The 24,751-nt window shown below is 38.1% G+C and overlaps 1 protein-coding gene across 1 annotated transcript; it reads left to right on the forward strand.

Annotated features, from left to right (window-relative positions):
• The first annotated feature begins 850 nt into the window (after positions 1-850).
• SEC22A (SEC22 homolog A, vesicle trafficking protein) lies at positions 851-22,932 on the forward strand. Its single transcript, XM_052791135.1, has 8 exons — positions 851-961; positions 4,452-4,683; positions 6,886-7,089; positions 9,018-9,181; positions 10,482-10,676; positions 15,344-15,462; positions 18,187-18,252; positions 21,808-22,932. The coding sequence occupies exons 3-8, from the start codon at positions 6,908-6,910 to the stop codon at positions 22,006-22,008; spliced, it is 927 nt and encodes a 308-aa protein (XP_052647095.1). The 5' UTR covers positions 851-961; positions 4,452-4,683; positions 6,886-6,907; the 3' UTR covers positions 22,009-22,932.
• The last annotated feature ends 1,819 nt before the right edge of the window (positions 22,933-24,751 follow it).

Here is a 24,751-nt window from a genome sequence, read left to right on the forward strand (position 1 = left end):
TTGTTGAAACACGCCCAGTTGATTTGTCTGGAAATGAGTGAAATTGGTCCAGTAGCTGGTGTCATCTCAGTGCACTTTTTCTGGTGACAACTACGTCACCCTCGTACATCCTCCCCATCGGCAGTCACGTTTGCTGCCCCATCAGAAAACACCCAACACGTACCTTGTTATTTATACAGCGTCAGGCATTTACCGAGTTCTATATGCGTCCATTGAACCTGGCGGAAATTGGCCAACTACAGTTAAAAGTCATGAAACGGGAGAACCCAAAGAGCACAATTACTAAACCTCAGTTCTTTTGAGAATGAAGCTAACTAAGAATTAGCCAAAGATGCGTGAAGCCGAGGGCTTTCTGCAACGCGAGTGGTGTCGGGACGCTTCAGCCCCTTTGACCAAGGGCCACAAACCCAACCCAACTCCCCGGCAAGCCAGCAGGCCGGCCGACGCCTCAGGCTGCGGGGACGAGGTTCGCAGAGGCCTCGAAGGCTGGCTGGGCAGCCCTGTTCGGTTCGGCGGGGGAAGGCCCGCACGAAGCGACGCCGCCATAAAGCAACGGGACCCACGGCGGGGTGGGGGAGGCGTCCCCTTCTCCTCAGGGCGCCCGCCCCTGAGGAAGCAGCGCCTCAGGCGCGGCACCGGGGCCGCCCCGCAGCCTGGAGGCCTCCCGAGGGAGCGGTACCAGCGCGGCCACACCGACCCGCGACCGCGGCGCGGAGCCACCCGCGGGCAGCGCAGCGCAGGGCAGGCCCGGCCCGGCCCGCCCCGCCGTATCGCCATGGCGACGGCCGAGCTCCACCCCGCGCCGCCCGCGGAGCAATGGCGCGTCCGCGCCCGCGTCACGTGAGGGGCGCTCCCCCGCCGGCGGCGGCAGACGTGGACAGTACCCACAATGCCTGGCGGGAGGCGGCCGCCGTGGCCGGGCGCCGGTGCCGCCGCCGCCGTCGTTCCCGCCGCCGTTCCGGTGAGCCAGGCTCCAGCTGGAGCCCCTCCCCCGCGGTGCCGTTGCCAGGCGACGCGGGCTGCCCGCCGCCCGGGGCCTGCCGGCGCCAGGGCCGGGCCGGTGGCGGAAGGTGCTGCCGCAGGGCCCTGCGTCTGCCCGGTCTCCCCGGGCCGGGGTCTCGGTTGCCGCCAGCCTTCCCCCTTCGGCTCCAGGCCCGGGGCGGCGGAAGGAGGGGGGGAGGGCAGCCGGGGCACCTCAGGGCTCCCGCGGTGGGCGCGGGTTTGGTCCCGCGAAGCGAAGGGAAGCGACTCGTCGGCGGTTTCTCCGCCTCCCGGGCCGGTGGAGGGCGGCAGGCCGGCGGCTGGAGCCGCGGGGTCGCCTGCGTTTGCTCCTCAGCCGGGGTGAGAGAGGGGTGCGCCGGCTGCCTCCAGCTCTGTCACCCGGGGGCTGGCCTCCGGCAGCGGGCGGGGTGGAGAAGGCGGCCGGCGGCAGCTGGGGCCTCGGGGTCGGTGCAGGCCGGTAGCTGAAGCCTGCCGTGGCAGGGACCTGTCGTTCTCCTGGGCGTCGGCGCAGGCAGCGGCGCGTTGGTGTGAAGTTTTGCGGTCTAAAGCGGCGCGAACCCGCTGTAAAGTCAGTAGCCGCCTTGCCTCTTCCCGCTCCGGCTGCCGTTGCGAATAGTGCAAACGATCGTCTGGAAGCCGCCGTGTGCGTAGGTGGTAGGTGGAAGGGTCACGTTCCCAAACTGGGATGCAGGTTGTTCCGTTCCCTGAGTTTGAGTCGGAGTCTTGATGCTGTTTCCAAGGTGTGCTTTTCCTCTGCTTTATGGGAGGGATTTTATGGGCCTGTGGTTTAGGATTATTTCTTTGTCTGATCATACCTGATGATGTCAAAGCGGCTTTATTTGTTGCGTTCTTCTGTAGTGCTTTAGTTTGTAACATGCGTTTCTGAAGTACGCTGTAGAGTGGAAGAATTAAGACTCCTGCCTGCATAATGCAGCTGTCACAACCCTCAAAAGTGGGGGCAATAAATTGTCCAACGCTATGATGTACTCTCGAAGTAAGCACAGAAACTTTATCTTCATTCTGCGTCAAGCAGGTGTGCACCTTGCAACCGCTTCCCAATTTTATATTTTATGGAAGGTTACCATGAGAGGCAGACAGCCTGGCAAGAAATGGCTTCAGTAACCTGGTGGCTGGCTGGCTGGCTGAAGGCCAGCAGGTGCAGGAGGGTAGGCTTCCTGTTACACTAGATCTGCTTAGAATCTCTTTCAATTTTTGTGAAGCTCGACTGTTTTTAAAAAATTGAAGTATCCTGAGCAAACCTTATTCACAGGTCACTTTCAAACACATCTAAAAAAAGTTATGAGAAGATGTCAGATGGATATAAAACAATTACTGTGAGATCACAACTTGGAAGACTGATTCGTTAGAAAAGACTGGAACGTATACTGCTTTCTAGGACTTTTCTACATGCTGCCTCAGGATCAAGTACCATCATAACACAAAAATAAGCAAGATGATAATTGAATATGTGTTTAAAAAAAAAAAGTACAGTAAAACAGGCTCTGGTTTTCATCATCTGAGATTTCCCACTCATGGGAGGAAATGAAACGGAAGCCACATGTGATGATTCCTATTTGTGAAAGCAGTGGAGTTTGATGTGTATGATAAACCGGACAGCTTTAGGGAGGGTGCAGTAACAGAGGAATGACCATTTCAGTTGACTCTTACTTGTCTGTGGCCGGCTTTCTCCATGTTCCTCTTTTCCATGAGTTCTCCCAGCCCTCATTTGCAGGGAGGGCTGTGAAGTGTCGGTGTGGGAGGAAATCAATAAAGATGGGCCAGAAGTAGATGCACACAGGGAAACGTAAGAATAGAGCAAGCATGGAGTGATGCTTCCGTGGTGTACTCTCCTTGTTGGTCATCATTTGGGGGTCAGAATCTTGCTGAGCAAAGGGTAGTGTTTTAGTTTTAATAACCCTTGTAGTTTTTCTGTGAGCTTTTCCAGTTACCTCTTGAATTCATGTAACATTTTAGCATTGACAACATCCTGTGACAAGCAGTTCCACTGGCTAACTGCATGTCTTGTGAAGAACCATCTACGGTACCCATGAGCCTAACACCTGCTGGTTGGATTTGATACTCCTTAGTTCTGTCATAGAATGAGGTAGCAAACCCAATCCCTGTTCATTTCTTTGCACCTGTAATGGATTTATAGACCATTTGTAGTGGAAGTGCAGTCTTTTGTCATCTTCAGGTGTTTGATAGATACAGAATTTTTGGAGGAAAACCTATGAAATTTGTAATGGTATGGTGAATTACTTTGTGCAGTTTTGAATAGATGTTTTAAAAAGTCATTTAAAGATAGTTCTAAAAACACTACCATACCTTTATGTTATTTCTTCAATCTCTACCTATATAAGTCTATATCAAATTTACCACTTGGCTCCTTCTGTAGAGCCTTATTGTTTGGAGAGCTGAGTAATGTAGCTCTTTCATTTTGAAGATTTAGTAAACTTTTTTTCTGTATTAATACATTTTTAAGTAAGGCTGGATGTTCTGTTACAGTATATGTATTACACATCTCTTTACGTACGTGTGATCTTGCAACCAAAGTGATTTTCTTTTATTAGCTTCATTTTTTAGATAGCTTTCTGATTCTGCCGTTAGGAAGCTGAGGAAAAAGTACATATTTTCACTGGTGGGTTTTTAAGATGATGGTAAAAAAACCTAGCTGACTGGTGATCTTAAGACTGTTCATCTAAACACAGTTTTCACCTTGTGTGATTTCATAGTACATTAAGAGAATTGGCAGGTTTTAATGGAGGCTTATCTTCTGTTAGAGAGCCTAATTTCTCTAAATATAAGTAGGAGTCTTGAAGAAAGTAAATGGTTTTGTTCTAGATTTATGCAAATATTTATTTACTTATAGAATAGACATAAAAATTGAAAGAATACCTCTAAAGGGGTCTTCATGCTTTGCTTTGTCTCTTGTCTGTGCATACATGCTGTTGTTAGTGATATTTATATTCTTTGTCCATAGTTGTAGGAGTAAAGCAACTATTGTTAGATTGAATATTGAAAATCTTAATGCTTTGGAAATACAGCTGTGGTTGTGTTGTATTACATTGCCGAAGTGTTCAGGTTTCTGATCAGAGGAAATTACAGATTAATTAAACTTAGTGTATGAGGTGAATGATGGGATTCAGAGTCAAAGGTTGCATTACTCCGAGTTACTCATGTACTGTGCATATTTTCTCATATACTGTAACATATTTACCCATTTTAAATGGCTGAAGCGATGGGACTTCCTCAACTTCACTTAAAGAACATAGAAGTATTTTAACATTTCTATTATTCTAGTTTTCGTTTTACTTGAGTACCTCTTGAGTTATCTCCCTGGTGTGTCTTCGGGCCTTTCCAGTAAGCAGGCCCTCACAAAAAGAGCTGAAGAATATTCTTAGCCAGTAAAAACATTTATTAACTTTTTCTGTTTGTTCTTATCTCATCAGATATCTCAACGTGAACTTTAACTGTCAAGATCATTTAAAAAGTGAACAGAACAATATTTTTCCTTCTGAGAGCTGGCTACGGGATTCTGAGTTTCTCCTGCAGTGCTGTCTTATTCGCTACCTTTTCCTAAAACGGGACATGGAGTTATGTTCCTTTCTTCATGTTAGGTGCTAATGAAGTTACTCGCTTCATCAGAGGAAATGCAGATCCATGAAATTACATTTTGTGCAGGTAAGTTAATGAGGGGAATTTTAAACTTTGCTATCACATCATTGTTCTTTTGTTTATATTGCTATAGCTCCCGAAAGTCCCTTTCAGGATTGAGTTCCAAGTGGTAGAGGTGGTTATTGTCAGAGAACCATTATGATTTAAAGCTTCTCTGCAATTTTGTCATGCTCTTGAGCTGCTGCCGTGGTTTTATGGTTAGCAGCATAGTTAAGAAAGCGGGTGCTGTGTGCATTCTATGGGAATTGTCCTGCTGGGAGCACGTGCATGAACTGAAATAGAGATAGGTAAAAGTTTCTAGAACCGCGGGTTTAATTTCTAGAATGCTTCACTCCAGCAAGCTAATCTAGAGCAAGTCCTAAAGTTGTTTTGTTTTCTATTTTTGTGTCCAGCTGATCAAAGCACTTTGTACAATAGGGAATTCCGTAGTGAAACGCTGAAATAGCAAGCGTACCTGATAAAAGCCCAAAGGTATTCAGCAGACTACAGGCAACAGTGGCTTCTGCTGCTGTTATGACTTTGGTGAAAATCTGATATGCTATACAAGTAAAATACGAGGGTATTAATTTGCAATTTGTTTAGCTAATGTGGTGCATTTCAAAGTAGGTTGAAGTTTGACTGCTGATGAAGCTGAATTTCTTAAATTGAAAATTACAACACATTTTCAATGTTTTCATTATTATATGCCTCTTTCTCTCTGAAGAGTATATACCCTTAAAAAACCTGAATATTGGTTAGTATTCAGTAGGTATCCTGATGTATATATAACCTTTAGGTAGTGGGAAATATGGGAGGTGAGAGTTCGGGGGAAAAAATAGCTATTTCCTCTCTTTTGTGAAGAGGCAGTGCTATTTGGGGAAAATTTGGATTCCTAACTTTTCAGAATACAGTCCTTCAGTTGGTAAGGCTTGTAAAGCACTCTTAAGGTCATAGTTTGAAAGGTGCTGTAAACATGTCAGTATTGTATATGAAAGCATATTTCAGCTGTATTCAGAAATCTGTTTCCTTTCATAGTTTGTGACTGTATGGAACTTGAGTAGCATCATCTGAGGGAGGCAAAAATCTATTTTTTCATAATCTCTTAAGTGATAGGTGTAGTACATGGTAGGAGTCTGCGGAGCAGTTTTAAGAGTTGAGGAAGTGTTTGCTTTTGGCTTCATATAAATTCTAGCAGTTCGCCCACTTGTAAGAGGACAAATTCATGTACTGATACTTAGCAGATAAGTTCTTTTAATGCTCGTCCTGCTAAACTTTTGGATGTTTTGATTTAACGTAAGGTTTGAAGAACTTGAAGGTTTTAAAAATGTGTCTTCAGACTTGAAAGACTGGAGGCTATGTGTTTATACTGTTAAATGCCTGCTATAAATTTTCTCCTTCTGGTCGAGAAATGTTTAAATACACAACTTTTTCTTTAAGTGACTATATTCCACAAAGCTTTAATTATTATGCTATGAAAATTAAATACAGTAAAAGCATGTAGGCTTTGCAAGCACCATTTCAACCTGCTCACTATTTGTGTAATACTGATAGACACATTTTGGAGATTTAAAGAAAATGGAGACCCAGATAAGAAAAAAGACATTTCATGTTTAAGAAATTGCTTTGTGAGTTGGGACAGCTGGATTACATTCCTTGCTGTCCTGATCCTTGATTTCCTATTTGATAGTTCATAAGTTGTGTAAGTCTCTGTTTGTCAGGGTACTTAAGCATGTACTTAGTAACACAGTTTCATGAAAGCACATTAATATTATTACTTGATCAAGTCCTGGATCACTTTTCCATCTGGTGTATCTTCACAGTACACATTTTTCCTCTCCAGGTGTTGGTGTTGTTTGTTTAGACTATAATTGTTGTCTAAGTGAGAAGACACACAGCTTGAAGGGTGCAAGTGCTACAGTAGTACTAAGGCTAAGTAATAGTGTTTCAATCTCCACAAGTATCTCTAGGTGAGGATTTATGGCAGTTCAGATAAAAATAGTTGAAAATGTGACGCTGATGTCAGATGTGCTGCTGCTTTGTGGTTCACGTAGACTAATAGGTCCTATTCAGTTAGGACTCTGATCTGAGTTATAGTTGAAAATCCTCCCTGTACCCCATTTTAAGCCTGAGCCCAGTATACAGCTTGGGAAGTTTGATTAATCACAGTTGACTCCATTGTCTTTGCTTTTACCTTAATTCTGATTCCTCCTGATTTGTGTTTTGTTGTAGGTTGTCGTTAACTCTGTTGGCAATGTCTATGATTTTATCTGCCTCTGTGGTCCGTGTGCGGGATGGACTCCCACTGTCTGCATCTACTGATTATGACCAGAGCACGGGAATGCAAGAATGTAGAAAATATTTTAAAATGCTCTCAAAGAAACTTTCTCAGCTTCCCGATAGATGTACTCTGAAAACTGGGCAGTATAATATAAAGTAAGACTTCTCTTTTGTATATTTGTGACATCCTGGTTGTGTCTGTCTGTGAGTTAAAGAGTTAACAGTTCACATTAGAAATGATTAATCAAACTAAGATTAATTCTTGGCAGTATTTATGTATCAGAAATTTAAAATTGAGAAATTGTAGAAAGATTTGAAAGCTACTCAAACTTTGGTGGAGGTTCTACTTTGAAATAAGACAATATTTTATAAGTATCGAAGTCCTTGACTTACTAGAAATATTTCTTTAAATTTCAAGGTTGTTCTTACATGAAAATCACCAGACTTGTTCTTCATCATGCTAGTTCAACTACTGTTCATTTGTTTTCTCTTTTTACTCTACACAAATTTAAACAAGTACCCATGTACTTTCATAACCCAGTGTTTCTGAAAACTTATGGTTAGGATGTTATGGAGTTAGGCCCTTTTATTGTACCTTCAGGACTTCTGTTGACTTCAGAGAAAACATGCCCTAAACTCCAAGCATAACTTAATAATTATTTCATACAGCACACAGGGACTGAGAAGGGGGGTGGGAATGATTTTTCTAGCGTGAAGGCAGTGTGTAGTAAAGTCTTGAATGTTTGAATGGAGCTTCCCTATTCTACTGCTCCATCCAGCACTTTCACAACCGTGCTTTTTGTTTTCTCTTCATGCTTTTGTGTTTTGACTTCTTTTTTTAATAACTATTGCTAAATTTTTTTGAGCTAGTCAATTTGATAGTGTACTGCATGACAACACTGATTAAGTAATAATTCAGAAGATGCTCTTTTTTGCCATTTGCAGTGTGAAACTTGGATTGTCATGAAATAATTCTTTGAATCTATAGTTTATTCAGAATTTGCTTTATATGTGACCTTTCTCCTTCGTATTGGTAACTAGGTGCACCTGTGTGTAGTTGGTAATTCAGTTGCACTTTAGCTGAGCTAAATTCTGATTCTAATTTAGATATGCTGTTTTAAATGAGGTGAGTAATTTCATCCTAACCCCTAGCAAACATGTAGAAGTTACAGTGGTGGAAAGTATACCACCTGAATGATACTAGAAAGTGCTCAGCCTTCTCCATCTCCCATTGGTATATGTGAGTTTCCAGCATTTCTCAGGATTAGGCCCAGTATGGACTAAATTTTTGCAGTTGATGTTGTTTTTAAATCCTCAACTATAGTTGGCTTGTAAACTGATAAGCTTAAAAGAAACTTTTAAGAATGAGACATAAGGCTTAGTCAGGATGTTTTTTATTACTTTTGTCTTTGATTCCTTTCAATAGTGTAAGTTATCCATCAAGATTTTGAAGAAATTTCAGCGTGTCATGAAAACATGAACTCTATTTAATGAATTGCCTAAATGCAATAGGGATATGTATATTGAAAACTGTCCCTTTCTAATTTCATATTTGCCGTCTCTGGTCATCCTTGCAACTGTCTTTGGATAATGATGAATCTATGGAACAGTTTTATTTCCTCACATATTTTAGAAAGAACCAACTTCTACCCCTCCCCCAATCTGAAGATGAGTTTTTGCATTTTTGCGATGCACCAGATCACATATTCTGTATTTGAGATGAATGAAAAGCTGTTATTATGGGGCAAACCTGCTGTGTTTCTGTATCGCAAAAGCTCTATGTTATTTTTCTGTTCCGTGTATGTGAAAGTGTGTACATATGTATACACACACATATATACATACACATATAGTATAACACAGCTTCTCATATGATTGTATAATGTGGTGTTAAAGTAAAATATTGCCTAGAAGTAAATTGTTTTTCTTCTAGAATAGTGTTGAACTTTTCAGTAAACATTAACTCCCTTGCTACCCCAGAGCAGTTTTTGCTTTTCTGATTATAGCATATAAGATCAGACCAGCGAAGCAGTGAATTACCTGGATTTAAATTTGAAATTTTGAATTTGTTGTTTCAATTATAGCTTTATAAGTTCTTTGGGAGTAAGCTATATGATGTTGTGCACTGAAAATTATCCCAGTGTCCTGGCTTTCTGCTTCCTGGATGAGCTTCAGAAAGAGTTCATCACTACCTACAATATGATGAAGACAAATACTGCTGTCAGACCGTACTGTTTTATAGAGTTTGGTAAGGATCTGACTTTTTTTTCCTTGATTCTCATACTAAGACAAATGAATATTTAAATAGATGTGCAACTTAATGCACACAAAACAAAAATGTCCAAGGCAGTTTATAGCTGTATTTCAGGTGGATTTAGAATCTGATTTAACTCCCGTTAGCGTCAATAAAGAAATACTTCTGTGGGCATTAAATTAGGCTACTAGAGTTTTATCCAAACTTGTTTATAATCTTTCTGTTCATTCCAGTAGGTTTTGGTTTAAGCCTTGTGTGACCAAATCTGGAGTTCATCTTCTCCTAGTTAATAATACTAGGAATTGTTTGACTTCATACTGGTTGAAATACTTAACCTGTAAAGGCATTGAGCTTCATAAATTTCTCAAGTAAAAGATTGCAATTTCATGTTTGCTTTTAGCAGTGCTATAATTTTTGTTCAGTACATGAAAGGGAGAGATTTTTATTTGTCCTATGATATAGTGAAGCATTTAATCTTTTGTCATGCAAGCTCCAAATACAACTAATCTCATATATACCAGATAACAGCTCTTATGGATTCCATTAAGATCTGTCACTTTAATACTATATGTTAGGCAGTTATTTTAAATATTCTTGTAAAACACATTAGAGCAAAAAGAACTGCAGTTTTAGAAATATGGGGGAAGATATTCCAGTTGGTTAATTCCTGTCTATAATTTAGTCAGGCAATTTTGAACAATTTCTGTATAACATTGTTGTCTTCCTTATGAAGATTTCTAGGAACATTCTTTTTTTTTTTTTTCTTTTTTTCTTTTTTTTTTTCCTCCCCTAATGCTTTCTTTCTTCAGCTACTTGTTAAGTTAGAGTGTAGGTCTATTACAGTCTTTGTATGTGTGTAATACAATATTAATTTTCTCTGCCTGAACATTTTGCAAGCAAGTTTCTTACTCAGGTAAGTTTATACTTGAATGCAGGAGTTCATTTTTTTTGTAAGGGTATTCAGTAAACTAACAGAAAAGCTAGAATAAGTGCAGTAAATCCATTGTATTAGCAATGCATTCAGTCTCATGCAGTGAAAAGTCATTAGTTTATTCACAGTTATTAAGTAATTAGATTTCTAGAGCTTAAATTTTTTTTTACTGCAGAATTAAATAGCCCATGATTTATAAGTCACAAACCAGAAATAGTATTAAAAAATCCAAGATAAATACAAGCATTTCAAACAATATATTTCAATTTATGAAGTATGTAGTACATAAAGCTGCATGGTCTTGGATTATTTAATTAACAAAAGCCCATAAGGATATACCTTTTTATTTTAAATTTTACACAGATAATTTCATTCAGAGGACCAAACAGAGATATAACAACACACGTTCTTTGTCAACAAAGATGAATCTTGCTGACATGCAGACAGAAATCAAACTGAGACCACCTTATCAAATTTCTGTCTCAGAACTTGGTTCAGCTAATGGGTTTGCACATTTATCTGTGGCGGAATATAAGGGTACTGGTAAGATATCTGCAGGTAAGTTTCAGACTTTAGTTTTTGCATTCTTAAATGAGACAGATGCAGGGTAGTAGAATTAACCTTTGATATTTTTTTCTGTAAAAAAGCTTTTTCACCGTAGTGTTCATAAAGTATAAAGCTGACATGACCTTACATGTATCTTAGCTTAGATGTCTGTTTCGTCCTCTACTCAAAATGCGTTATCTTCCCAAGGCACTCAGAGAGAGAAATGGGTCCATTCAATGGACTGCTTTATTGAAGGAAAAAAAAATCCGCATGAAAATAAGCAGATGAAGATGAGCACTTAACAAGATGATCTTCTTTTTCTGACCTTTTAAGATTTATGAAAATTTTTATTATTTCCGCCCAGTAAGACCCAGTGATGACATAAGCTAAGAGCACAGTGTCAGGAGTTAGAGCAGCTGGAGGGAGAAGCATCACTTTAGGAAGCATCTGCGACGGTGAAAATCCAAAGAGCTGTGCCTTGTGTATGATGTTAATAATAGTAATTTTGTATATACTTGCCACATTCATTTAAGTAGTCTTCAGTTTTTTAAAACTTTAATTTATTTCATGTTGGAGGTAAATATGGAATTGTGTGGTTGAACTGGGTTAAAGGTTTGTGCTATTAAGTGAATGCTCTGAATTGGTTTGAGGTCCACCTTTAGAAGTTTCCCAACAGGACAGAAAACTTAAAACTCACCAAGTCCTTGCACTAATATGTGGACTCCACATGTGAAACTGACATAATCTGATTTCAGTCTTCTAAGTTCAGTGAAGCAAAATCATAAATAGAAGAAAAGGCTAAAGTGTTGATTTTAATTAGTTAATATCTTCCCCTTTTTTTCCCAAAGTACCTCCGTCTATAAGGCTAGTTATCCTGGGCAGACATACACCGATGCCGTTCACAGTGTCAGGGTGAAAATTGGAATCATAAATCTAAACACTTGCTACATTCTGTAATACAAGAGATCAGCTTAATTTTGTGCAGTTTGTATATATATATATTTAAAAAAAGATCTCTTTGCCAGTGTATTATCCTAATTACTTCATGTGCTCGTAAGGGTTCCTCTAGAAGATTGAAACCTACTTTCTACTGAAGATGAAAAGCAAACAAAATCGCTAGGGTGCTCTGTTTGTACTGCTGGGGCCCTGATCCTGAGAATTCTAGGTGCTATGAGACAGTGTAGAAATAGCTTACAATCTCTCTATTTGCAATTTAACAGTATTAGAGAGAGGTTCTGGAGAATAAATAAAGGAAGAGTGTGAAGATTGTTAAATTGTTTAGAAGAGTAGAATCTTTTAAGCAGCACTGTACATGCCTTTAATCATCTACTGCTTATATGTGTGAGCTGTTTTTAAAGGTATGTAATGCTGTGATACCATTCTTTTGCCACTTTTGATGCTTACATTGTTATTACCTCTTGATGTTCTAGTGTAATTCTGGCTGGTGGAAAAGGTTATGGTGGCAGTAGTGGCAACTGGTTAACTCTGAAAATTGTCTAGATTCAAACTTCCTGAAATTGGAAAAAGAAAAAACAATGAACATGAGAGAATTCGGCCTGTGTCAAAATTGGCTGTATTTTTAAAGTTGTCCATGTAGTGGGAGGTGAGGTTTTTATCACTTTTCTGAGAAAAAGTGTTGGAAGATCATATGGCCCTAAATTAAAATGTGTAAGGACCATGTCCCTTTTTACTATAAAGTAAAATTAAACAATAATAGGCAGATGATCTTCCAATTTTTTTCACCTACTTCTCCACAACTTGTCTTACAGAAGCAGTTCTGTTGTCCTCTTTTCTTTCCATGTCAACTTTTTTCTGTTCTTTTTCCCTCTTTCAGTTACTTTTAACTTTCTTTTTCCTCTGAATTCCATAGATCTCTCTGTTCAGTTATCAACTTCCTTCCTTGAATTGCTGTAGAAACTCACCATCAAAGGGCTGTACATTATGAGAGGTTTGCACTTTGCTCCTTCTTCAGCTCTTCAAATTTTAGATGCTATTGAATAACAGTGTCTTTTTTAGCAAGTCTGCTAATAGTATTGTAATTCTTTACATTCATTGCTTCTCTCCACCCTTGAAAAGAACTTTCTCTCGATGTTTGCTACCCACTCAGTTGGCTAGACTTCAAAGTTTCTCCTTTGCTCTAAGGACAAATTCTCACAAAAAGATATGGTTGGCCTAGTGTAATTTCCTGAATATGCTGTCCTGGTAAAAAAACATGACTAGCTATAAGTGAATTAAATATGTTAAATCAAGTTGGATAGCATGCAGAGGTAGGAAGTTAGGTAGATGCAAATCTTGTTTTGTTACACAGTATAGCAGAATTTCATGCATTAGTTTTGCCTATACTGATGAAGCATTGTCTGTTACTTGCTTATATTTGTAGTTGGATATGTATCCAAGGTCTAGTGCTAGGCCTATTGTTAAAGTAATTCAAAATAGCAGCCCATTTCCTTTAGCGAAAGTTGTGCTGTGTAGTGAGGAATGGCGGTAATTATTGTGTGAAGCATAAAGTGTGCAGATTATGGATAGAATTTTGCTTCAAAGGTGAATGTAGGTGTTGGCAGGCATTAGAAATAGGGTGACAGCATGCTGATGTGTGATGTTTTAAGTTAGGATAAATTTACTATTTTCTGAGCTTTTTTCCAGGGAAGGAACCATTGTCAAATCAAAGTTACTTTTTGCTTGATGGTGTACTCGATGGTTTATTTTTATACATTTTATTTTTAAAGAAATGTTCTTACAAGTACTGCAGTTTCTCTCATTGTGTAAATTTCCTAAATTTTTATTTAAATTTTAACATTTTAATTCAGAATTTGTGCTTTATTTGATCCTTGGCTTGTGTTACAGAACTTTTGATATGGTAGTTGTTATATTTCTAAGATTTATGGATGTACTGACTCAAGGTCAGCTGTCCTTTACCCTCTCTTTTGTGACACTCCTCCTTTGTTCTTCTGGTTTTGCCTTTATTTTTTTGTATTTAAATGACTCTTGTGGCTTTGATTGTAACACTAAAACTTATTAAGCCCTGGAGAGCTTAATGACATCAGTAGTGGCATGCAGTGTCCTTTAAAGTTTTTGGATTTGTTTTCATATTTAGTAAGAGAGAAAAGTTAGTATTTTATGATCCTTCATAGACTGTCTTGATTTAGCTGACAAGACTCTTTACTTTTTCCCCCATAGTTCTCAAAGAGGTGTTTTAAATACTGTTTTAACACATGATGTTTTAAAGTTACCCTGATGCATGGGGAAAATGAGATTGGAGAGCTGTCCATGGAGAGCAGTGAACTAATTTTATCTACCAGTTAATGAAATGCAATTACTTTTAGCTAAAAATAGTCACATAGACCTTAAGCTTTTTGCCACTCTCTAGATGAGATGGTTTAAAATAAACAAAACAAACCAACCAGTTACAAGTCACTGAAAAAGAATGGTTTGGTATGCAATTAGCATATCTAACCTTAACTGAGTGGTTGCTGGTAGTATTCCCCTAATATGCACTACAGTTAGAAAAGCAATAAGCTCTGGAAGTTAAACATGGGTTATGCTTTTGTTTAAAAAACCCCCCACCTTACACTATTAAATTCAGCACAAATGAGTTAACTGAACTAGTTTTGTGTTTTATTTTTAAGTTAACACACGCTCATAATTGGACAGCCCTGTCTACTTATCAATGTGAAATAGCTTTTGTCATTTTTTCTTTAGGTTCTGTAACTCCATAAACTGTTTGGAAAGCCTTTTTCCTGGATCTGTGCAATGCAAACAACTGGGATTGACACCCCTCTCTCTATTAATGTTACAGTTCATTAACCTCATTGTTCACATCTTTACACTTCGTTGATTTGAACAGAATGATTTAAGTATGGCTCAGTAGTCCTGTTGTTTTCCCAGTGTTGCCTAGACTGTTAAGAGTTTTGCATTGTTTTTTATATTTGCTTTCTGTTATTAATTATGGAAAGGGACAGTAATGAGGAACATACATAACTGTTATGTACTTGTGACCCTAGATAAGCCTGAAAGAGTGGGTGTGCATGGAAGGAAAGCGTGTTTTGATTTTAATGTGTTTTGTAAGAGACTTCTAAGCACTAACTGGAAGGTCTGTATAAGGTTGTAATATAGCTACTAGCTTAGTTTTGGAACGCCTTTTTATTTGTTTCTTTGGTAGCACTCACTGGCTGTATTTTTTAAGGTAGGGGACTGTAATAGCTTTGCCTTATAGTGTTCTGTTCAGCAAACAAGCTAAATCAGTCTCAATAGCTCTGCTAATGCATTAGTGTTAAAGAAAAGTGGAGGTTGTGCGAGGAGCTCTTAAGTATGTGACTTATTAGCTGGCTACTAATTGTGGACAAATTTCACTAGCAAGTGCATCATTTGCCATTGATTTCCTGGCATGTCTGAGCAGCTTTCAGTACCATACTGAATAACCTGAATGTATTGAGTTAAAGACTAAATATAATAAGACAATTATATATGTAAATTGAAGGAAAGTATACTTTTTGTTAAACCTTGTGTTGAAATATTTAAAATGTTTCTTCTTTTTATAAAAAAAGATGGACATTTTGTGGCTTGCTTCCATGATCTCTTCTTGAGCTTGAAACCACTGAAAAATGAGATTACTATTTTACTAAATTTCTAAAGATGTTGCTTTGACCTTTGATATCTTTCTTTGATCTTCTGCTTTGCAGCTCCTCATCAGCGTCTGGAACCTGTCACTCTGCCAGGGATTGTCTCATTTGTGCTTAGTCTGTTATGTGGGGCTTTGAATTTAATTCGTGGCTTTCATGCCATAGAAAGTCTTCTCCAGGTATTGTACATGTTTATGAATTTAAGAGTTATGCATCATAGCAATCATAATATCACCTTAGAAGATGCTTGCTATATGAACTAAGTCTTGCCAGTTTTATTTTCAGAAATACTGTTTGTGAGGTCAGACCTCTGTTTATGAAACCTATATTGTTTGTGATCTGTGCATCCTTCTTGAGTGTGATGCATCATTCATTGAGGCTGTTTCAAAAGCAGTAGAAGGTGGGTGGCCAACTCCTTCGTAGGTACCTTGGCAGCAGTGAGTATGTGAACATAATGTTCTGTTTTCTAAATTTATGCCAAGATACGGGACGTTTAATTTTAATAGATGTTATTTAAAAACACTTGACAGAAATGATGAACAGCTTTGAAAATCTGGCCAATTCTTTTTGAAAGGTCCACAGAGCAGGGATCTTTAAACAAGTTCTGTAAAATTGTTTTTTAGAAACCTTTTCTAGTTTTTGTTTTGTTTGTTTTTAATAAACCTTCTTAAGTAGGATGCTTATTTCTCTTTGTGTGCTTAAAGGATCAATGTAAGGAAGACGGCCAAATGATTTCTTCTACCCCCCCCAAACAATAACACCCCCGTCACCAAACCACCTCACCAACAAGCATTTATTTGTTTATGTGAACTCTTTGCTCTGACCCTCCCTGTAGCCTTTCAGTTTCTTTCTATTCCATTTCTTGTGCTAGTTGTATTCTCATTGCTACAATGAAAATAATAGTGGTTAATGATTTCAAGCAATTCAAATGAATGTGCTGGTAGTGCTTGCAAGCATGCACAGAAAGTTCATGTGTGTTACCACAAAAAAAAAAAAAGACTTAACATTAAATGGCTCTACTGTTGTGGTGGTGGAGGTAGAAACTAAAAACCCTGTGGAAGTTTTCTGAAAGAAAATGGGAATCCTCCTGTTCGGCTAATAGAGAATCTTTTTATTCAAACATATATATGGACTTTATAATGGCAATGCTTTTGATACCTAGTGGATTTTCTTAGGGGAGTGAGGTAAAGAAGATGATACAACTGTATTCCAGTTGTCTTACATAATTATTGATACATGTAAAGATTTAATAAAGCAGTAATGTTTGAGGTCTCAGCATTTCCTGAAGACTAAGGAAGAGATGAACAGGGTTAATGAAAGTGTTTCATGCTAGGTCCTTCTTTTGAGTTGTTTTTCGTTTGTTTTTTTTTAAAGCAAAACCAAGAACAAAATAGTGAACATACTCTCTACTTTATCCCTAATTAGAGTTTTCTGTGATATGCACAATTCTCTCAGTTTATAAATAGGAATAAATTTCAAGTACACTGTAGTACAAATAGTACTGAACAGATTTCTACCACTTAGTGTAATGTTTCTAGAACTTGTTTTGTTACCTTTCTGCAGCTGATTTTTTAAAAAGGAATGCCAATGTTAGATTAACCTATTTAAGTGATGATAGGACAGCCAATTAATTTTATTATATATGTTATTGCATCTGGAGGTAATAGATGGCAGGACAGATGGAAGATATTTTTTATTTCTGACAAATGAGGCATACTAAAAATCCATTAAAATTTCCCTTAATTTACTTTACTATGCAAAAATCTACAAGGTTTAGGGAGAAATAATCCAAAACGTGATTAATGGAACTTCTTCTGAGAAGTCATTCAAAAGCTTCTCTCTGAATTAGTGTTTCCTTTAAAATCAGTGTTTTTATTTGGGTGTTACCAAAACTCTGTTACATTCTGTAGCTATACTCCAGTAAATACGCAGTGGCACTGAGGCAAAGATTTACATACAATTCAGGAGCATACTGCATTGTGTAGGTAAGTTTTATGTGCAGACATACAAACTTTTTCCTAGCTAACACTGTAGATGGAAATGCTTCACACTGAACGTACTCTGAGCAGAAAGAAGTTGTAGTTCCAAATGGACCACCTTCTTCTCAGAATGATACTCGCTTTCAAGGAAGAACATTTGCATGAGTACCCATTGTTTTCCTGGGAAAGTTTCTGATCGTTGCAGATGTTTGTTTGAAATGCAGTTAGAATAATCACTGAGCATGTAAATTTATTCTGCTCAGCTCTATAGAAACTGTAACAACCCGTTTGAATAAGTTAGAAGGAATTTTTTTTGTTTTGTTTTTTTAAACACATAGTAGAAAGATCTATCACTTCATGTAAATTTTTCTGTCTTTTCCTTCAAGAAAACTGAATTTTCTAATAATCTCTCTCTGATACATTCATCTGTTTTTGTTCTCGCTGCCATGAACGCAGAGCTGCCTGCGTTATTCTCTATGTGGAATTTTACCGCACCCTAGTGGCCAGTATGTGTCTTTGCCTTTTATCTCGTTTCCATTTTGTGAAGCTGGAGGAAGGCACAATTCTGCAAAGCTGATATTAAAGGTAGTTACCAGTGTTTAGACTTGAATTTTCAAAGGCATCTGGAGAAGGTAAGTATCTAGTGTTAGAGCTGGACTTGTTTAAGGCTTTTGAAAATCTCAGCTTTAGTCGTGTGTTGCGAATAAACATTTTGGTCAGATTCCAGATCACAGTGTTTTTTTGCCAGACATATAAGTAAGCAATGATTAGTGCTAACTCTTTTGGTTTAGCATAGTATAGGAACTACTATAAATTTCTATGTGAGGCTATTGTAACATACAATAGTAAATAACTTTCATACTGTAAATACCTGGTATTTCACTGAAACATTGTAAAACATGGCTTTTTGTTTTATTTTCACAGAATGAAGGTGAAGATTTCAGCTATGTTATCGCATTTTTTCTTGGAACAGCTGCCTGTTTGTACCAGGTGTGTTCTTATGCTTGCATAATTCACTAGAGTTTAGAAACATTACCCAGTCATGCATAACTGTCATCATGTTTTCTTAAATGTCACAGATACTTGAATAGGGCGATTATAAAAATAATTTCTGCTCTGTTTTATTTCATTAATCATAAGCTATCATACTGTAGATTGATATAAAGAGCTTCTGTTTGCTGGCATTTTTCTCCAGTTAGTTGATTAGAAGATTTGGTGCACTTTTCTGTCTGAAGCTTACAATTAATCTCGAAAGTCACAAGCAGTGGAGGTTATATCATTTCCTTAAAGTAGTAGTTTCATAGCTCAAGTAAACTTAACCATCTGAACAAATGCCTTACTGCTTCTTTCCTTTGGAAAGATTTGAAGTAAATACAGTAATACCTAGGCACCACACCCCAGATTTTTCCTCACTTCATACATTATTGTGCATCATCTTCCTAAAGCTTTCACTCACTTTCCACTATGTTTTCCTTCTCCTGTCTGATACTTCACATTGCATGTCATGTCTGTCGGTTTTCCATTTCTGCATCTGGATTTGACTTTCCTATATAGTTTGTAGCGAGGTATTCTGGTGCCCATTGGCATTTGTCATTCAGTGACACTGCTGTCACGTTTAGCTATGACTATAATGTCTGTCATGCTCAATTGCTGTTATTATAATTTTTTTGACTTTTAATCTCTTGCACTTGTGGAATATGCAGTTTCTACTTCTTCCCATGTGCCAAAGTCTAGTATAGTGTCAGACCATAAAATAAAATAATGTCTCAGGATTTTCCTTTTATATCAGCCTTTCTATCAGTCAGCCTTTTGTCCAGGTTACCTGTAATCTTCATTCTCTACAACTTATCTCTAGCAAAATGTCACAGTACAACTTGTGTTCTTCACCGCTTGTTGACTTTTCATCAGCTTCTGCCTTAAATAATTCTTCAGATTGGTGTTAATTTTCCATGCCAATAATCCGTTACATATCAGATAAGGTGGAGCTCCTCCATTCTTTTTTGTGTGAAAAATACACATTCTTCCCTCCTTTCCCAAATTAGAAACCTTATTCTTTATGAAGTATTCATGCCTGCGCATTGAGACATAAGGACATATGTCTTTCCCCCACTGTCTGACTTGAATAGAGCTGTTTTAAAGAAAGAACCCATGCAGCTTGCAATGTAGGCTTTTTCTTAATACTCAAAATATATCTGGTGAGACTCTTATTCCGCACGCTCTAGTGTCATTCCTACAATATGTAATTGATCGGTTTTCAGAACTAAGAGGGCTGTCAGTTCTCTGGCATGTTCTGATGTTCTTTTGCCACACTTAAGAGTTGGGGACATTAATTCCATATGTTGCATGACAGCGCATTTCATTGTCATTCACCCACAAGGTGTCCATAATGCTGTATTGTCTCGTTCAGTTAATAACAACATAGCAGCGTGTTTTTAGTTTCCACAAAAATGTTTGTAACCTAGGTGTGCAGGCAGAAAATAGGACTTGCAAGGAATATGATGTTTTAGGCTCGCTGACATGTCTAGTGTTGTTCCATGGTTTCTAGTCTCTTCTGAAGAAGGAAATGTACAAAAGTAACAACTGTCTCAGTTGTACCCAAAGTGCAAAGTGTCAGGAGCTGAGTCTTCAGTCATTTCTTAACATTTATTAAAAGAAAATAATAAATAAAAATCTTCTCTGAAGTAGCACAGAGGAGCCTCCTACATAAAAGCATGCTCAGTAATTGCCATGCTAACACTTCCCTTTAATAGAAGAAAATAACTCCTCAGGAATTGCGTAACAGCAGTTGTTATAGTGAGGTGTTAAAACCACAGTGCTTTGGCCTTTTGACTGGTGCTCTGTTTTGTAAATGGCAAATCTTCTAGCATCTCAAACCTAGACTAATGAAAAGATAAGCCTCAGAATTCATATAAAACAGGTCTTCAGTAAAATTCACAGTCATTCAACATCATGTTGCAGTAACATTTTTAAACTTCTATAGTATTTTTGGTTTTTAAACCCTTCATATTTATTAATCATTTCGACGGAGCATATCCTGACTCTTATTTTAATCTTGGAAGCAGTTACGCTTCTTCATATGTTGTCAGTGGAGGCGACAACGCTAGGAAATTATCTGAATTCTTACTGCTGAGATACTAGTACCAACTAATTGCTCTTTTAGATATGATTTGTAAAACTGCCATCACAAGTGGGTTGCATTTGCTCTGCTCAAAATGGCCAAGCAGGTTGATTCTGAAACGTGGATTGCTTATCTCTAGATTAACTTTGCTTTGGAGGAAGGACATACAAAGCTTATTGATACTGTCAGTACTCACATCTCTGAAGATATTTAGATATCCAGAAATTACAAGTAGCTTTGTTAATCTCAGCCACACTTACAGTGGAAATGCATGCTTTATAAGAAAGTGGTTGAGTTTCGACTAGAATATAAAGTAACCTCAATAAATTGCATGGTTTGGTTGCAAATGTACAATGCTTTGGCCCTTTTTTGAGGAACCTGAAAAATGAAAAAAATTTAAGTAGAGTTTCTCTGACTGATAAAATGTGGCAAATGCCCAGGAAGAACAGAAATGACACTTAGATAATCTGATGATGGATGCTGTTAAAAAATTTGTGTGACCAGGTTATAGATCCATGGGGAACAAATTTGGAATACAAAGTAAGCCCAAGTGATGTTATCTACCTTGAAGCACAGCAAAAACTTTCTTCAGCAGACAGAAGTGGCTAGAATCCAGAGGGGGGGCAAACAATTTTTTTTTTTATAAGTCAAGGAAGTAGTTTGAACAATAGCAGAAGTAAAAATAATGTCTACATATAAGTTATGTCCTTTTAGAGATGAAAACAGAGGCGAGAGACAGATTTCCAGTTGCAGTAGGAAGAAGGCAGAGTAGGGAACTCTGGGCAGTCCTGACATTCTGTGTTACACCACAGCGTGCAGAAACTGGCCCTTGAAACATGGTAGAATTACAGTAGAGGTGTTGTGTATTTCTCTCCAAATGCGATCTGTCTTGCACCAGCTGAAGAAGGGCAGTGGCTATTTGTGGACCTTTCTGCATCTGCCAGTTAATCCTCTGCATTAACCCTGTCAGGACACTGAGTTGGTATCTGGGGGATTGCCTTGTGCTGAGTATTCCCAGCTGCAGGGCCCTGGTATTTTCCATGTCCTTCCCATTGCTTTGCTTGAAGACAACTTAACACGGGCTCTTGTTCCTTCTCCATTGCTCGGGTGGAACAGAGAGTATTTTGACCAGAGGTTGCCAGGAACATTCATTTTCCTTTGTCATGGCCCACTCATTATTGCAGGTTGTAATCAATTATTATGAAAGAATTGTTCTCAGAGAGGGTTTAATGGAAGCAAAATGTAACCTTGTATTGATGTGGGGTACTTTTCACCCTTCCACGACTGCTAAATTGGTACTGTTCTTACATGTTTGGTCTAGACTTTTACTGGTTTAGGGTCTGTAATTTCTCAATGACCAGATAGCGTTTCTTCAGTGGAAGTTATTTTCCATGCGGTAATCTGATTTCTTTTTTATTTCCTGACAGTGTTACCTGTTTGTATACTACACGGGCTGGAGGAATGCCAAATCCTTCCTGACTTTTGGGTTAATTTGCCTGTGTAACATGTATCTGTATGAACTGCGCAACCTGTGGCAGCTCTTCTTTCATGTGACTGTGGGAGCGTTTTCTACCTTACAAATTCGACTGCGACAACCACAGGGAAAGTCCCCTGATTACAATGTCTGACAAGTCCTGGAACATTTAGAGGCAGTCTTGTTCCAACAGCTATTCACTCTCAGGAATGTAAAGCTGTTCTCCAAAAGAAGCTGTCTGGATGGGGCTTTTTTTTTTTTTTTTTTTTTTTTTTTTTTTTTTAAATAAAGCAGTGTAAGATGCCTGTGGACATTTTTCACTTGATGGTTAAACTTTTTTTTTTTTTTTTTTTTTTTAAAGAAGGACACAAAAGAATATGGGAGGAAATGGGTCATATCAATGCAGTGAAATGTATATAGGGACACCAAGTTTGGGGAATTTGACTGGTGGCATAAAAAAGCTTCATTCAAAAGTATGTTAATGGAAGGAATGTATACAGTACGTGTTCTGCGTATCATGCAAGCTCTTCACTTCCAAACTCAGTTTTGCCTTTGTGAGGCAGTAGGGGATAGGCTAAATAAATAATAATAATGCTATTGCATATTAGCAAACTAGATTTGGAAAATGTGAGATACTAAATTTTGGAATGTTTTGTTTCACATTGACATATATGTGAATGTTTTCTTAATTAAAATGTAACCTGGAAACTCTGTTTCTGGGGATCAGCTTTATGGCACCTGTGGCCCTCTGTCTAGTGCTATAAATACTTTAACATTTTGTCATTTATGATTTCCTTTTAATTATCCTTTGAAAGTGATCTGTGTGGACAGGGTTTCTTTTTAGTAATTATTCAAAAAGTTCTGCCACTTAACCCAGGATTTTTGCACGCTTCCTGTGTTTGAACTCTGGAAAGGTTGAAAGGAAATGAATTGGTGAGTAAATAGGGTGACTTGTACTTGCTGGACTATTGTTCTTTTTATATACTTTTAGAAATGGATGAATAATTAGCTCAAACCTTAGATAAACAACTGGTGACAGGAAAATAATAAATCAGTCTGATTAGCTTAAACAAGAAAAGACCAGGGATTTTGTTTATTCTTGTGGCTTATGCGTTGGATGTTTTTGTGCTGGGATAGAACCTCCTTGATCTAGACTTGTGTTCAAGAGAACTGGTGTATACTCCTGAAGTTGGTGAATCAACTAGCAAACCCCAAACACTTAGAATGGCAACCATATAGTACCACCATCAGTTACACTGGTTTTTTTACAATTACATGACAGTTGTTTATGATGTTTCATAATGTACAAATAGATAGATACAGATAGATTTTTTTTTTTTTTTTTTTTAATATATGACCTGGAATAATGTAGGGGTTCACTGATATGCTGAAAAAAAAGAAAAAAAAAAAAGAAAAAAAAAAAAAAGAAAAAAGCAAGCTTTAATGGCAGGGAGGTTGCCATGCTGCTTGTGTTGTTGGATTTGGAGATTGGCAGAGCTTTGCTGTGCTATGAAGTGTTGCTACTGGCAAATTTCTTTGGGCACTTCATACCAGAATGTTTATGTGTTTCAGTAAATTATTTAGTGTCAGATTATGACCAAGAAGAAAGGAGCTAGATATATTCTTTTCTTTTTAAATAGGTTGTACTAGTCAAGAAAATGATGCATGATACAACCAAAAAGAAGTAGAGAATGAAATTGTAATCCAAAGTGAACAGGAGCAACACTGTATTATATTTTTCGTAATGTGTGTCTGCCTGATGTCTGAGATCAAGACCTTGAAGATACCTTGGTGTGCAGCCTCCAAAGACTGGTGTTGGAGGTGATGTGCTTTGCAGTTATTTCTCTTCCCTCCCTGCTTTGAGACAGAGAAGAAGAATGAATTCATGAACATGGTCTGCTTTTGTTTTGGGAATCCAGAAGATGGAGGAAAGATAAAGAGGAGTGGATTGAAGCATACAAGAATTTTAGGAGATGTTTACACCACGAATATTTTTAAAAATCCAGAAGAACAGCAAACAGCCTTTGTTTAGCACTGAGAAGTTTGCTTGTATTAGTATGCAGTGCACCTTTCTGAACTCTGGATACCAGAGAAGGTGAAAAGCAGTCCTTTACCATTTTAAGTCAATGATTGAAAAATATAGCTATTCATGTTTTACGTATAAAAACAGGTTTCATCTTGTGTATAAAGTCTAGAAGAGTCCTTATACCTATCTTTTCACTGCACCTCCATTGATAGGCAGGGAGGCTATTATGAATGCCTGAAGTACTGCTTAGTTTTTAACTCGGGCTGTTGTGCGCATAAAGAATTTTCTGTTGCATCATTTCTTCAGCGTATGTGTTGGCAGAGAATCTTGTTTTCTCTGAGACACCTTCCCTTCCTGCTATTCCTAAAGATGCATTTTTAAGGAATGAAAACTTCCTTTGTCATAGCATCTGGAGCCATTATTCCATTCCAGTTATGCTGGCATTAAACTAATTGTTGATTAGCAGGTATAATGAACAAATGCAACCATCAGTGTAATAGAAGACTGGGGGTTTTGCTTGCTTGTTTTTATGGCACTGATAAAAATCCCATTTCACAATGAAAAGTTAATGAGCATGACTGTTCTTCATTACCTGATATTACTAGGTGCTAAAACATGGCTTTTGAACATATTACTTTAGTTTGACTATAATATTAGAACTTGCTGAAATTTTATGTGAGATGAGAAACAAGATACACCAGGCCAAGTTGGAGGTGAAAATTTACAGAAAATTCCCAGGATTTCCCATTTGCTTATACAAGTTCAGCATTCAGAGAAATAGTAGGTGTTTCCCTGCTGATTTACCAGATACTTGAGTTATTAGACTTCTGAACTTACAAAAGATGACTACTCTCTTGAACGACATGCATTA

This window comes from Harpia harpyja, chromosome 7 (assembly GCF_026419915.1).
Source record: "Harpia harpyja isolate bHarHar1 chromosome 7, bHarHar1 primary haplotype, whole genome shotgun sequence".
Classification (NCBI taxonomy): Eukaryota; Metazoa; Chordata; class Aves; order Accipitriformes; family Accipitridae; genus Harpia; species Harpia harpyja.